At 39.4% G+C, this 16,692-nt stretch overlaps 1 protein-coding gene across 1 annotated transcript in view; it reads left to right on the top strand.

The window, feature by feature from the left end:
* Positions 1 to 763: 763 nt before the first annotated feature.
* The window catches only part of LRCH3 (leucine rich repeats and calponin homology domain containing 3), a 63,102-nt gene continuing 47,173 nt past the window's right edge, over positions 764 to 16,692 (top strand). Inside the window, exon 1 of the mRNA XM_075716315.1 lies at positions 764 to 1,001. Within this exon, the coding sequence (XP_075572430.1) occupies positions 764 to 1,001 (238 nt within the window). The remainder of the gene's footprint in view (positions 1,002 to 16,692) is intronic.

Raw genomic sequence — 16,692 nt, 5'->3', positions numbered from 1 at the left:
GTATGGCGAGTGCCTTGGCACCTGACTATCTGCAGGCATTGTTCTTCGTCACCAGCTGAAGTCTGTACGGTTGCCAGCTTCAGGCAGTGCTCGGACATGCAACAGTTCCGGCGTAAGCAGCTGACCTGTGCTTTCCCAGAGTGTATTTGGACACTGCAAAGAGTGCGACTTTTTAAGGATTGATGACATCGAGGGAAAAAAAGCCATGAAGCAGTTGGTACTGTTCCCACCTGGTTCAGATATGTGCGTTTTCTCCTTTGTTTGCTGCTGGAATGGGTCTGACAGCGTACCCAGCAGCGGGGAGCAGTTCTCACCCAAAAGCCAACCTGTGCCAAGCAGCTGGTGTGGCGTCCCACCCAGGCAGGGGAAAACTGGAATTTTTCTGAGTTTCAGAAGGTCTATGGGCACTACAGCTGTTGTCAAGGCGAGGCGGGCGCCCTCGCACGCCAGATTACCCCAGGCGAGTGGAAAAATCAGCCCCGAAAAGGGGATGTTTCGGGTTCGTGGTGTGTTGTTTTTGTTTGTTTGTTTGGGGTTGTTTTGGTGGTGGGGTGGGGTTTTTTTTTTTTTTGCCCTTAATGAAGTGCTTCGCGCCTCCCCGGGCCCGCCGGCGGGCGGCTGCGCATGCGCACTCCGCGCCCTGTCAAGGCTGGCGCCTGCGCCCTCCCCGCCGGTCGCTGAGCTTCCCCGCGCCTGCGCAGTGGCGCGCGAAGCCGGAGCAGCAGCAGCAGCAGCAGCAGCGGCGGGATACGGCGGGGGGGAAATGGCGGCCGCGGTGCTGGCGGCGCCGGAGGGCGGCTCTGCCGTGATGCCGGCGGGGAACGCGGTGGTTTGTCCTCCGCCACCTGGTCCCTCAGGCCCGGGTTCATGGAGCCGCTCCTTGGACCGAGCCTTAGAAGAAGCGGCGGCCAGCGGTACCCTCAGTTTGAGCGGCAGGAAGCTCCGTGACTACCCGCGGGCCAGCGCTGCCAACCACGACCTCAGCGACACCACCCAGGCCGGTGAGGGACGCGGCGTTCGGGCGCGGGGGGCGAGACAGCGGGGAATGGGGGTAGGGGAAACGCCTTGCCCTGCCCTCGTAAGCGCCTCAGGGCTGGGGGTAGCCGGTGTGGCGGGGCCTGGCGGGTCCCCATCAGAGTGGGCTTGGGGGGGGCTGACTGTCCTCCCCCCCCCCAACGCCCCCCGGGGGCGTTGGGGGGGGGGGAGGACAGCCAGCCCCCCGCTAATAGTGAGGCTGAGGTGATTAATTCGCTGTCTCTTCAGTAAATTGAAGCTGGATGCATGAGGAGGAGAAATTTCCTCAGTGGATGTTTTGGGGGGGGGGGGGGGGGGTGTCTTTCCCCATTTCTCTTGAAGAGTGTATATGTGGGTATGGAGGGGGATTTCTCCTCACCGGAGGCGATGCTTAATTTCTCCTCCTGGGCCGTTTCTCCTTCACGCTTTCGCCTCCTCCCTTCGCTCTCCGCCCTTCCTCTCCTCGGCTGAGGCAGGATGGAGGAGCTGTTGCTGGGTACTCCTCCTTCCTCTGCCCGTCGTGGGTCTGGCCGATGAGATCTCTCAATTTGTTAGGGTTTTTTTTTTTTTCTCCTTCATCGGCTCCACTCTAGAGGTGTTTCCCTTGTTGGAGACTGTTTTAAAAGGAGTTATGAGGCTTTTCTCAGTACTGCTGCTCACTGATGTGGTTTTAGCCAGACATGTTCTTGTTCTGATGTGTGTGTATGTGTATATACACATATATACGCACCCTCGCCACCTCTCATCTTGTGCTGTTGACAAGGGAAACCAATTTTCCAAGAAGGGCTGTCAGGTGTGCATACGCTAAAGACAACTGTTTCTTGTGCTCTTATACTTCTACTATTGTCATTTCTGACAGCCGTAAGCAAGATATGAAAGGTACTGTGAATGGAATCATGCCCCTTTTCTTAATTTTCCTCCTGTATTATACGGATAAAAATATTAAGAATTTTTAAGAAATACTTTACAGGGTACAGTAAGCAATAGGGCTGTTTTTTTCCCTCTGCTCCTCAAATATGTTCATAGGAGTAGACTAAAAATGTATACTTTCCCTGTAAGCACCTTGATCATAAGCAAAAACTTATCTGCGGAGTGTGTTTGCGTATCACTGTACTGAATAGAGAGATGAGACCTGGGAAATGATGAGAGTTTGCGCAGGATGTACATGTTTCCTTAAAGCATTATATAGAGCAAATTTAGTTTATGCTTTGACTGCCTAGTTGTGAAGTAAAAGTAGTTTTAAAAGGTGTCAACATTCCATTTGTTTGTAGCTTTCATTACTTCCTATGCGGTCATTTAGATTTTCTCATGTTTTGTTTGAGTTGTAGCTTAGAAGCTTAGAAATAAACTCACTTAGAAATAAACTTCAAATAATTGCTTTTTGAAAGTTACCATGTTTCTTAGCGTGTTGATACTCTGTCAGTTAAGTAATTCAAAATGGAGCCTCCTTTAAAATTGTCTGACTTCGTACTCTGTCCTGCAACATCCGATTTATGCAAAAATCTGTCACTAATGCAAAAAAAAAAAAACCACCCCACCACCCAACCAAACCTTGAGACAGATGTGATTTGTTTGACCTGAACACATCTATAAATAGAAAACACTTCTTGTTAGGGTACAAAACTTTTTCTGTTCAAAGGGTTTTCTACAAATGCAGTTGCACAATGAATGTGTAGTGGGCTAATCTGTAAGCAAATACAACATATGCATTTGTGAGGGATTTGGGCTTTTTGTTTATAATACTATTCATTTACTGTATTCTTAAACAATTTGTGGGAATTCTTGTTTCCACCAAGGTTCCCATCTATTGTGATGAATATTTGCATTGTAGTTGTTCAAGAAGCATTAAATGCTAATAAGCGGCAGTGCATGCCATACACTTTTGTGCATTTATCATCACAATGAACCTTAGAAAAAAGCTAGAACTGTTCTTAAATTGTAAGAAGCAAAGCTTATTTGGGGGGACACGTTTAGATTCTCTGTTTTGAAGGCTGCTGTGAATAACTTCATCTTGTGCCTTTTTTTAGCGTGGTCTGTTCTATGACTTTTTTGTTTTGAGTAAGGCTGAGCAGTGGAGAAAAATCCATGCAAGCGTTCCTGACCCGCAGTTGTCAGTTGAGTGCTCAGCTACAAATTTAATTCACTTCTTTCCCCACATAAATTTCTTTCTTGTGTAACTTCCAATTCTTTCATATGGGAGTAGCCACAAGTAATATGGTATAATGTATATGTGTGTTAGGTGTTACAAACGCTTAAAATAAACACTTAAAATAACCCCCTAGACTGTAGACTCCGAGTGCCTTCCTGCATGCTGTGCTGCAAAGACTCAAAGCATATCAGATGGGGCATGTATGTGGAGTTTTATAGAAATCATTGGAATTACTCCCGAACTATAAAACCGAAGACAAAACAACGTATATGCAAATCTTCCTCCTTTTTATGTGCTAGAATAGACACCACTCTAGTGTGGATCACATTATACTGGTACAGCTCATTCCTGTTCTTGTAGTAACAAAAGTAATTGCACATCACACTGACTGCATCGATGCTAAAGAGGTGGGAATGAATCACATCCCCCACTAATGTAACTACACTGCTAGGAAACCAGCATCTAGCATAGCCTTAAGCCTTAACAGAATCACTGGTCTTGCCTGGAAGCTGTTGTTAACGCAGATGAGCCAGCAAAGCGGGTCAGTAGGAACAGGGTGTTAGAGATTAGATGCTTGATCAAATTTGTTGGGCGCTCAGTGCAAATTTTGAGGTTGATGATGGGTGAGGGGAGAATCTCTTTAAGTAGATGTCAGCCATAAGGCACATTTTCAAATGTTAAATCGATGGGAAGATCACATTTCTTTGGATCTTTTCTGAGTTCAGAATTGACAGTAATACTAACCCTAGTGCTTAAGCTGTAACAGCTTCTAGGTACCATTATTAACCGCTCACTAAACAATCATCAGAGCTGAGTTTCTGGCAGGTGTAACTTAACTTTGGAAAAATATTTGATAAACAGATCATAGAATCATAGAATATCTCAAGTTGGAAGGGACCCATAAGGTTCATCGAGTCCAACTCCCTGCTCCTCGCAGAACTATCTAAAACTAAACCATATGACCAGATCAGGTTTGCTGCATTTTTATTCTGGAAGTTAATACCATATTTCTGTTAGGCATCAGCAGAAAAATTAAGTTCCTCGTTAATCATTTGCCTTAGTCACTAAACTTTTCACTGGAAAGTGAATTCTCTAGTAATGTCAGAGCCTCAGCTGCTTCTGGGCACTGCTGTCTTCCAGATGGTGAAGACCCACAGAAGGCTTTTTAAACCAAGATCAGTGCTCAAGGTTGTTCTCAGAACTGAGCAGGTAACTTCAGGCACTGAAGTAATAGTGAGTTTCTGGTTGTTTTGCACTTTGATTGGAATTAAGATCATGTAATATAAAATCAAATTGAAGATGGGGTGGTCTATGCTTGAGAGCTTTGGAATGGATTAGCAGAAAGGTAGCTGCCCACAGTGTGTGACGCAGTAGTCCATCTAACGCTCTTGTACGTGTGGGATGGCTCATGTACAAGAAATGCAATGTAATAATAACTTAGATACTGAAAGAGAAGGGAAAGCAGCTGTGTTTTATGCTCATCCCTTACAACTTAATTGGAATTTTAGGAAGTGACTCAAGCTTACAAAGCTTATTGATGATAAAGAATGAACAAGCTTCTTCATTAACAAAGCAAGGATGTGCTTCTCTTTTTCTTTAATACTCTTTCATTGAACCTGCATTATCCATCCCCATTTTATGTTGGTTGAATTACAACCCATTTGCTCATTCCACTCTTGTACTCAACCAGGGAATAGGAAAAGGAAGGGCTATAAACCAGCTGAGTTAAGTATGAAAGGAAACACAGTTGCATTTTGCCAGTGTTAATGTAGACTCTGATGTCATTATTTGACAGCTTTCCCAGTGGCCTAAAGCATACATTGAGCAGAAAAATTATTTGTCAAACCATCCATGACAGCTGTAATTACCTAAACCACTCACTGTCTCCATTTTTAAAGGAGAAGATGGGAATATGTGGGTTTAGAAGAAATGGCTGTTATATGGAATTCAACTAGTAAGATAATTACATGCAGAGTACTATGTCTTGTTTCAGGAATGTATTAGTAGTGAAAAAGGATAGCAAGACTCTGGAAAGGAAGAAAAAAGTTGTCTGCTACTACCTTTTGAATGACTTTGCCAATAAGGTATTGCTATAGTTTTGTTCTTAGCAGCTCTCCATAGAAACGGTAAAATCTGACCATAGTGTCAATGAAATTTCTATATACTAAGTGCTTGCATGTGTTTAGAAGGATTACAGTCACTATGTGAGCGTTCTGCAGTAAGAAGTCTCACTGGTATTTTTCTTCCCTGCCAGAAATTTAGTTGATATTACCTGATGAAATGTAAAACAGCTTGAGAAGTACAGTCTGGCAGAGGCCACATTTCCCAAACACTTGTTCTTAAAGCCACAACAGCAGAATCCAAACCATCCTAAAATTAAATAATTGTTTGAAAAAAACCTCTTTGGGTTACTATATCTTGAATGTAATTTTATTATGATCTTTAAGATAACTTGGGAGGAAATGGGATTGTTCTTTGTTCAAGTTGCAGGCTATTTGACAGAAGAGTTTACAGTGTTGGTAAGTTTCATTATTAAAAATCAAAACCTAAAATGTCATTAGGGTAGTTCAGAGTCTTGTGCTCAGATTTCTATACTTGCCTCTGCCCTTACTAAAACCCAAACAGAAATACACTGTCCAGAGGTTCTAGTAGCTATAGAGGCAAGAAGGAGGGAGGATGATAATCTTTTCCCAAACTTTAGAGGGTAATCTACCTTGTTCGGTTCAGTTGCATTTTTCGGTCTTACCTCCTACTTGTCAGTCCCTTTATAGTTTGACTGTTGCTCCCTCTTGTTTTCTTTCTTATGCTTCTGTTATTAGAAAGTCTGGATCTCATGTATGTTCCATGCGTAAATACTGGCAATTCTTAGTCTCGGCTAATGGAATTAACTGAGAGTGGTGCTTTGGTAAGTTGTTAAATTGAGATCAGTTCTCTTGCTTTTTTTGTTACCCTCAAAATGTGGAGAGCAGCTGACTGTCGTAGTTTGTAGTTCATTTTTGTTGAATGGGTTGTGTTGGGTTTTGATGGAGAGCTGAGGCCTGCAGTAATGCTCAAAGGTTCTTGGCGCACAGGCAGTCTGTTTGCTTGATGTTTTATAGCAACTGGGAAAGTGGAGTCTGAGCTTGTAGTTTCTAAGCCTTGTTGCAATAAAAGTAATACGTGACATTCGGAATGCCTTTGTTTAGCGAGTTGATCTTTTAAAACAAAAAAAAGTCCCACAATCAAACTTTTACTACCAGTAAAGTCTTCTGAGTGCTGTTCAGGATTGCATGTGTTTCTAGTTACTTCCCTAGTAGTCTTCCACTTCCCTGCCTCCATCATGATCAGACTTTTTTGTTTGTTTTTAAATACTGTCTTGTCTGCACACACACTCTTAGTTATATTTTTGGAGATAACTATACATAAAAAGTAAAGAGGAGAGAGATTGATAGGTGAATATATTGAGTCCTGCAGTCACATGAAGGACAAATTAGTTTAGGAAAAAAGGAAAAGTCTTTGTTTCTCTTGTGGTGTTTCCAGCCCTCTTCTCCTGTGGCTGTACCTGTGCTTGGAGGTAGCAAATTTATATTGGTTAAATACTCCCTGAAGTCAGTTGTAAATACATAGCCTAATGTGATCCAAGTTCTATGCTGATGCCAAAAGGGGAAGTTCTGTCTTCATCTCCTGCTGCACAGTCAACACCAGCAATCATACTGCCTTCCAGCAAGCTGTTTCATACTTATCTGGCTGAAAACTCAGCCAGTAACTAGTTGCATCAAATCCTTGGACAGCTTGCTGTGTTTTCACGTGTGCACAGGTGCCGCAAACAGAAAGGGTGGAAAGACTATGGGGTGATGAGAATGAGAGGGCCTGTTTTAGCAGATATGTAAGCTTAAATTGACTTGCATCAATTGTGAAATCACACCTTAAGTCTATTTTGTAACCTTTTACCACTGACTTCTTGTAAATTTGCTAATTATTTTTTTGTAAAACAATATCCTAGCCCTTGAGTCAGTGGGCCTGGGAATTTTTTTCTTTCAGAGCATGGCTCATAGAACTGAATTGCATTCAGTGAGACTTTACGGCTGACAGATTTGGATCTCATGCTTTCATTTGGCAAAATCTGTTATTTTATGCAAGTAATTTTAAACTGATGGTTTAGGTTTAGCTTTAGACTGCAGTAGACATAATTAGTTTCTTCAGTAGAAGAACCAGCAGTAAAGAATTAGTTACAACAAACACTGCAAATTATATAGCATGTGTTAAAATAAAATTACATGGTAGCTAATGAGAAGGCTATAACTCAAGTCAAGGGTTCTTCTCTGTTTAATAACTAATCAGGCTTGGATCTCATGGTTTCCGATGTTAGCCAAACAGCTTGAATGAATTGCAGTTGTGTATTTAGCTGAAGTCATGGGCTATGCAGTGTGCTTTCTTCATCTGCTATGACCTCTCTCCAAAGTGGAGGGGTGAAAACCCATTCACGTTAAAAGTGTCTTGGCGGTTAGACTTTATCAGTGCATTAGAGTTAAGATACTGCTTTAGTTCTGTGAATTATAGATATTTAGAGAAGCTGCAAGGGGTAATAAATACATTGTGGTCTTTTCTTTATATTGTTTTGCATAAGTTAGTACTTTTCTGTATATGCAGGAAGAGGGCTTTATTTTTCACTCTGAAGTCCCCAAAACTGTCCCAATAGTCCTTTACTTCAGCCTCACTTATGATTCCACACTACAGACAGCTGCTTTTACTGACAGAGCCCAGAAGTCTCCTTAGAGCAAGCAGAGTCTTTGTTCTTTTCTAGCCAGTAATGTTACTGATTTGAAAATGAAGTATTTACAGTCATAGTCTTCTCTAAATGTAGTTCAAGCACTCCAAAATGAGGATATGCCTAAAAAATCCCACTTGCTATGCAGCCCAGGTGTTGGCTGCTGGAACATATGGTTTTTAACCATAGTCTGCTCTGTACAGAGGGCAGCAGGATTAGTGAGCATCTATTCAATTTTTTTCCCCCATTGTTCTATGACCCATGTGAATTTTAGTCTCTTTATTCTGCTTATTGTTGAAACTTAGCTCTGAATACAGAAATATGTTATTGTTGCCTTGGGCTTTTTAGTAGTGCTCCCTACTATTGAAAAAGTTTCAGACACTATTTTTCGTGTAATCTCTGAAGTGAGGCAAGGTGATGTTACTGCATTTTACATATATGAAGCTTGTGATTACACAAAGTTTGAAAGCATTTGCTGATTTGGGGTACCAAATTCAAAACATTTAGTGCCTGAACTTCTAGGCAACCCAGCTATTATGGGTTAATTTTTTTTTTTTTTTTAAATGCAGTTCTTATTACCTTCAGATGCCTTGGTGACTCCTCAGGAGTACTGGAAATCAAGCCCAACATCTAGAAAAGTAGAAATATGATTAATTACTACCTTTGGAAAAATTAGTTTAGAAGATTTGCTTAGTATTATGAAGGAAATACAGCACTGACAGGATGCAATCCATTTTACCAAAGCAGTGTTCACTAGCTTTCAGGTTAGCCATCCCTTTTTCTTTCTGTAATTCCCTGCTTTATTCCCTAATGGCTTTTCAATATCAATCTCTTGCATGACAGTTACTGTGACCAGTCCTGATTCTATAGTAATTTCATCTTGTTTGAAGAAATGTACTTGAACAGAAATATCTTGGAAGAGGAACAAAAAGTAGTATGTCGTTGTGAAATACCTGTGGACAGTATACGTGCACAGGAAATGCACAATTAAACTTAGGTGGACATCTTTGATTTTAGACTATACTGTCTGTGTGCTTGATTTTGCAGTCTTACATAAGTTTTAAATTGAGTTTTCTTTGTACAAAATATCAGTGCCCTTTTCAGGTTACTTTTCTAATGCTGAATTCTGAATTCAGGCTGAATTTCAGTCTGAGATTCAGGCTGGATTTCTAGATTCAGTCCTGTGGAATCATGCTGGCATCCACATGACTCATCAGCACAGTTCAAACCTTTACGTCTGTCAGGTCTCTCTTACCTGAGCCAATAAGATAGCAAGAGGTTGTCTTTCCCTAGGACCTGTTTGTAGAGTGGGATGCTCTGCCTCCGGGGTTCTGTAGATGTTTGAGAGCAGAGGAGTGATGGGATGTGCAGGTCTTGGGTTCTGTGCTTGGTACCGGGGGGGGATTGGGGTCTAGCAGGTTGGGGTTCCTCCGTGTTCCATGCCGTATGTCGTGTCCCCAGCAATATGTTGTTATCTCAGTTCTGCCCCTTCTGCCCCTGTTTCTTTTTTTTTCCATCACCTTCTGCCCAGCTTCCATGTCTTAACCTTTTCTTCTTTCCTTGTTAATCTTGCCCTCTGTCTCAAATGTCTCTCTCATTGCCAACTCCAGTCTTCTCATCCAAGTTGTTAGCACGATAAAAAGAGGAATAATCGGTATCTTAATCTTGGGTAGAAAATTCCTTTTAAATCCAAGGAGAACATTAATTTTAGGGTGCTGATGAGACGAGTAGTAATTGAAACCTGCTTAATTCATTATTACTATTATTTATGGCCATATATATATTACCCCTTAATTCGGTTGTAGCCTAAGGCTTTTACTGGTCTTTGACTTAGTGTCATACACGCTGTTCTCTAGGAGCAAGAGAGTCATTGAGCGCAATAATAGCAGGACAGTTAGGTGCTTGCCATTATGTTGACTCCAAGCTCAGCTACGGAATACATGTTTTTGTAGAGGGCCATAACTGAAGGTGGTTATGAGCCATAAAATATCTGCTACTTCCTTTTATTCTTCTGGCTTGCCAAGGGGTGGGTAGATTTGTGCTTAGCAGGGTAAAAAAATAATCTTTGGAACCCATCTGTGCTAAAACAGCAGATTCATCATTTGAACTGTAAATGTGTAGCAAAATATTCAAGTAGTATATATTGCATGGCTCTGTTTTGCTGTGCAAGTCATAGCCCATCATTCAAGGATGCCTGTGTGTCAGAACACTGTTATAATTACCCTTAAAAGTTATAGTGTAAGAAGGAAAGCCTGGAAGCTTCACTGTTAATACCCTTCACTGGTGATTAAATGCTGGCTTCTCATTCTGAGCATGGTGGAGGAGATTTTCACGGAGAATACTACCCCCCCCACCCACTGGTACTGTTCAGTCTGTTTTGCAGTTGCTGTTCTCCTTGAAAACACATTTTTTTTTAAAATCAGCTTTTCAAATTGAATTTTCAGTTTAAAGGTGCTTTCATATCATTTATCATGAGACAATACTGCAAATTTCTTCCTATGATCAACTTAACATATTTTTCTTATTTTTTTGTTTTTAAGATACTTGCTCACGGTTTTTCTCTCTGCTGGGTTTTTTTGTTTGTTTCCCTGAGGAGGGAAAAGCATTAAAAACTTGTAATTTGAAGTGAGGTAGAAAATTTTGGTTTATTTTGTTAGTGTCCAAATGCAGAACAACTATTTAAAATCTTCCCAAAGTACTACATCCTTCTTTCTCTTGGCTAATTGATATGGTGAATGTTAGCAAATGACTTTGAGTGAGAGATTTATTCTCTCTTTATGTAGAGTAAGAAGGAAGCTAGTTTTCTGTTCAAAAACATTCTTTTTACAGTCTGTTACTGTTTACCTGAAGGTTTATTTATACTACCAGAAATAATTTTTAAGAGTGTTAATGTGTTTATTAAAAAAAAAAAAAACAAACCCCAAACCCACAACCTTAATACGAAGATGATGCCATAGTTTCTCTCCGACTTGACTTGTTATAATTTGAAGAATTAACTTTTTCCCAGGGCTATACTTTAAGATATCAAGAATGTGAGGGGTTACAAAAACACACCTGTATTGTAATTATTTTGAGAACTTTATTGATTGCGATATGCCATATTTTTTACAGATTTAACTTTCTATGCTTTTTCCATATTATTACATTCATCAGAAGTTCAAACGTGCAGATGGTTATGATCATGTTGAATAAATATGAAAAATGATAAGTATGAATAAAGCGTGTGGTACAAACTACTTGTATCCTAGATCTGAAGCTTGTATTTTGTTTTTGAGGATACTTTTGTGGCTACAAACACCTCTATATACCATGTTCTCTAAAAATTTATTCTTTCAGGTATTGAAAATACCTTGGCAGTACTATATTACAGGTTGCAAAGCTTGATTGCTCTTCTTGCTTTTTTTCAAAAGAGCATTTTTGTTACTTAATGCAAGAATCTCTTCTAGTTCATAGAATTTCATCTAGACCAACATATTAAAGTACTAATAAAATAAATCGTTGAACATGGCTTTCATTGCCAGAACTGTCTATTCCTTATGAAATTAACGTGCTTCATATGTTTTTCTTGAGTTCAACTTTTTCTGCACCATAACGTTCTATTCAAATCGCTATTAGGGAACAGTGAGAAAGTTGTGTTTACTACTATTAGTTAAGGAATATACAGCACTTTGAGGAGGTAAGGCACAACTTTTTTCCCCACATATTGCTAGTGCACATGATTTGGGTATTAATTATGTAACTAATACAGATGTAGTCTTTTAAACATCTGCCATCTCTGCTTTCACAAATAGTGCTAAAATGAGTCCTGCTACCGCTTCACTCTTGGAGAAGCGGTTTATACTTCTGTTTTTCTCAATTGGGGATATTTCAGTCTGTTGAACACTGGTGTCTATTTTTTAATCATATTAGAAGAAAATGGTTTCCTACTTAAAATAAATGATGTTTCTTAGATTTGCCTATTCTATTTCCATTCTCTGTTTTTTACCTTAAAGAAATCCTTCTACCACTGTTTCCTGTCTCTGCATCTTGCTTTCTCTAATTTGTGTGGTACATCCTGCTTCCTTGCGGTTTGCACAGTATACGTGCTTGTGTCCAAGGCATTTATAGAAGAACTTGTTTGGTGTATTTACTTCTCAGGCAAAGTCATGTAATTTTAAAGCTAGAAAACACAGTTTGTGCTCCATGAAGAGAGGAGGAAAGAAGAAATCATAAACCATCCATCTTATTTGGGGGACTTGAGTTTAATTTCATTTCAAGTTTTGTATTGCACAAAGACTAAATTTGTTGAAAGAGGTTTTTTATATGCTTTTGTATTTTATTTCCATGCCAGTTGATTTGAAACTATATTACTACATTATGTAATCTCATAAAATTGCAGGTTGTGCAGGGGTGACAGTACTTAGGAGGAACTAGAGATGTTAACAGTTGTAAAGCTGGAGGCATCCTTTTTGATAAGCAAAAATAGTTTGTGGAGATCTTGATTCATAAGACAGAGTTAGCCTACCTCTGACAGGTAGCATCTTCCGTGATGAGAAAGATTAATGAACAAGGGTTTAATAAGTGTGTGCATGCATATTAAATTGTAAATGTAACTTTAATTTTGCTTCATGCCTGTAGCATCAGTATAACTTCACTGTAATAAACTTTATTTCACTCCAGCTGTTCAAGAGCTTTCTTCTTGTTACTTTCCACGTGACAACTTTTCCATGTAGCTCTTGTGACAGAAGAGTCATTCCTGCTGTATTGTTGGTGTTAAGTTCTTCAGGGGATGTCAAACTCCAGTGGCAAATTTTCTTTTACCAAATTTTGAAGCAGTTTATGGCATCTTGTCTTATGATTGCTGCCACTCCTGCTATCTGACTCTGCATCAATGAAATGCAGTGCTCTATTTCTTTCATGTGGTATTTCTTGTCACAGTTATAATGGCTGTTTCTTCTTTGGCTGTAGTTGCAGTTTAATAGAGATGGGGAAATTCTTGTTTGTAAAGCATGTTAAATATTATCAGGTGAAATATAAACTAAAATGGTTTTATTTTCAAATACATTTTATGGTGAGACTTTTCACAAGTTTCTCATTCTTGCTTTAGAGTAGGCTGAAGAGTTTTATTTTACTTCTGTTAGAAGTGTAGATGCGTTTCTGTGCTTCTAGTGATCTTGGGATTTTCTTCATCATCTTGTACTTACAATAATGAGATCAATGTTACTTTTAGGGCAAGAGAAATATTCAGTACTGTCACTATTGTTAGTGCTTTATCATAATTTTTCTTTTTGTATAAACTTCAAATATCCTGCTTGACTCACATTTTCCTACCCTTACTGCTTTCTTTTTGCTGATCACTTCCATATTTATACCGAAGCTAAATTAATCTTTTCGTGCTGTGCCTTTTTTATAATGTCTTTAAAAAATTGCATATCGGGGCTGATTATTTTCAATGTATAACCGTTCCATTTTGCTGTGTGTGATTCATTGGCTTATTTTTTTCTGTTTAGTGAAAATCAAATTTATAATTTCAGGACTCTTATGCTATCTAGTACCTTGCTGCATCAAACCCCTTCTCTCCTATCTCCCCACTCCTCTGTGCCGACTTCTGAAAGTTGTTAAAGTTGGATTATTTCCATTAAGTCTCTTGATTAAAATCCAGGGAGTGACTGTTGGCTGTGGGACTATTTTCTGTTTTAGGGTTGGATTTGTTTGGGATTTTTTTTACGGTGCTGGAACTACTAGTTTACCTGCTTTTTCACCTAAGTTGAAGACAGTTGTCCCTCTTTTTACCCAAACCTGTTATCCTAGTGAGGTTTTGGGAAAGATAAATGGATTGAATAAATACTAATTGTATCTTTTTAACAATACTCATAATTTTTAATAGGAAAAAATAATAGATGGATCCAGAGGCTTGCACATGGATTTACAATCTGGCAATAGTTCTAGCTCCATTTTCAAAGCTTTTTTTAATGTCTCTTGCCTTAAAATGAATTTTTTTTTTAAGTTGATTTGTTTAGTTGGGTAATTCCTTTTGTACCTGAAGAAACATTATCTGGGGGGTTGGGGGGGATGAGTTCATTTACTGCACACTTCCCCTCACTGCTAACTTTGTGAAGCACTCTTGTAAAATGAAACCCTGCTCTGCTGGAACACAGTCAAGTATTTCATAAGCAGTGGGCAGAAGGCAGGGTGTCATGTTGCTGAGGAGCACTAGTATGCTTTCATGCATTTCGAGCGTCATGCTAGTGTCCATGTGTTAGCATGTATGAAGCAGTCTCTCTGTAACTTTGAGATTTTTCCATTTGCATTTTTTACACATTTGCAAATGAACGCTTTTTGTAAATAAGGTTTTATGTATATGTAGAGCTCTAAAAATACTAGCAGTTAAATAGTCATTATGAAATGGAATAACGGAGATCTCTGGAAGTGGAATTCTCATCGTTATTGTGCAGTGTGGGCAGTCACCACACAGCTTTTCTGCTGTGGCTCTGTGTGGCAAGAATTCTTCTAGCAAGGCAAAAAGCTTTCGTTCTCTGTTTTCTCCTGCTCCGTGCCATTTGTACCAAGCCGGTATAGGTAGAGTTGTCACATGCACAAAGCTGATGCTTCTCGGAAGGAGCTGGAGGGATAGGGCCAACCAGCCAAAAACTTTCAAAGTGACTACTGCAGTTTGAGATTAATTTCCATCATGGCCTCTTAAGAGTGATGTTTACTGTTAAACCTTGACTTAAGCATTTTCCTGAACAGGGATGGGTTTGGTTTGGTTTTGAAAAAAAAAAAAAAAAAATCTATTTTTAGTTATAGTTGGATCAGTTTGGATTTTGTTTTGTGTGTTTGCTGCCAGGGATTCATAATGTTTGGGTTTTTGTGAAAAGATGTATACAATTCACTTCAAATTAATTTGAGAATGTAACAATCGTTTTGATAGCCTTGCTACTAGATTTTAGCAAGCTTAGCTTTTAAAAAAAGCAAAGATGTATGAAACTGTGACTGTCAGTTCTGTGGTCCTTCATCCCTGCTAATGTCTGCATGGTGTGTTTTTGATTGAAGGTGACTCTTACGGTTTCCAGATTCAAAATTTATTTCATATTATGAACATATGTTTTGGCAATTGCTGTCATTTATCTCCTCATTTGGCTGTTCTTTCTGTTTGATAGAGGATATTTTCCATACATATCCTATACTGTTGTTTTATTTCTTGACACTAAAATGGCTTGTACTGCACAGATGACTTGGTAAGACTCCAGCTCTTCTTCTAGAATTCTGGCAATAATTGTCCTATTGAAAATTGCAATGCTGCTTGTGTAAAGTGTAACAGACTTTTTTTGTTAGGGATGATGTCAGCATGAGAGATGGCCTCAAGGAGTCATTAAAAGAACATAGGACTTTTGACTGTTGGACTTTATTGACTTTTCTCCTCAATAAAATACCGTTCTGCTGAAGACAGATGAGTGTCTGCAATGGTATGAGACATATTTGGTGACCTTACTGTGTAGTTTGATGAAGCTCTATCTTAAGTACCGTAAATACGGAGGCACTCTATTAAGAGCTTCAGAGAAATGCAGTAATAACAGGCATAAAATTTTATAGAAATGCTTGCCTTTCTCTGAAAGTAATTGGCCTTTTTATGTGAAATTTCTCACTTTGCTTTTTAGGACCTTTGAATTTTCAGTTCTGGTTTGAGCTAGTTTGTTTCTAACTCTCCACTTAAAACATTCTGAAATATATTCACAGCTAAAATGTTTTTCTTTATGGTCTGTCCATCTATTGCTGACTTTAATATATCATTCTACTTATAATTGTCTGTAGGGGGAAAAAAGGGAGTAAGGTAATATATTTTAGCCGAATGGTGATAGGGGAGAATATGCAAAACTAATGTGATACTAGGTAAATGGCAGCTGTTATATTAGCTGACATATTTGTACGTGAAAATACTTGTAGATGGAGAATTTTATGTACAATATTAAGATGAATTGAAGTGATTCCTAGCTTTTAGTAAAATAAATAGACGAATGGTAGAAATATGAAGTCTTTGTTGGTTGCATTTTACATTTCCAGCCCTCCTGACTGACGTATTCCTGCCTTTATTCTGTGCCAGGTCTCCTTCCCCAAGTTACGGATTAGTTGCAGAGCTGTTGGAATTGCTGAATGTATGAGTTATTTCACTGATACAGATGAAAGCCAGGGCAGACCATTAAGCAAAGTGACAGTAACATATGATCTTCCTCACTGAGAGTCTCTTCAGGTAGAACTCCCCATAGCTATGAACAGATTGTTGAGGGTGGTTTAGCAATGTAGTAGGTGTACTTGGAGTGCCTAAGCTGGTTGTGGGAGTGCCAGCTTGGACAGCATAAATTTATTCAAAGGCACTGTGCTGCCTTACAGGGGTTTTCTAGCCTGGCTCAGTGCTACCTAGGAGGTCTTGATACTCTTCTGTCAGCAGTGTCATTACTTATCGTTGTACACTGTCTGCATTATGTTTTGTATTAACCTATGGTATTGCTTTATCCACGTTATCTGACCCTCCCTTCCCCCTCCTTTTCTGAATAACTGAAAGTTGACGTTAGATTTAAACTATAGACTATGATATCTAGCATAGTATCTTAGAGCCTAATCATGAAATGGAGGAAGTAATATTTATCATTTTTTTGTTTTCCTGTCTCTTGTGAGGGAAAATTGTATGTGCAGTGTAGTTTCTTGGCAAGAGTCTTTTCTATTTTACATAGCTGCTTCTGTGTGTGGTATGTTATGTACACACTGCATGCTATAGGTTCTCCGTGTAAAAACTGAAAGGTGAGAG

Source organism: Pelecanus crispus, chromosome 9 (genome assembly GCF_030463565.1).
Source record: "Pelecanus crispus isolate bPelCri1 chromosome 9, bPelCri1.pri, whole genome shotgun sequence".
Taxonomy (NCBI): domain Eukaryota; kingdom Metazoa; phylum Chordata; class Aves; order Pelecaniformes; family Pelecanidae; genus Pelecanus; species Pelecanus crispus.
The sequence above is the reverse complement of the archived record's forward strand: the minus strand, read 5'-3'. Positions and strand labels throughout refer to the sequence as shown.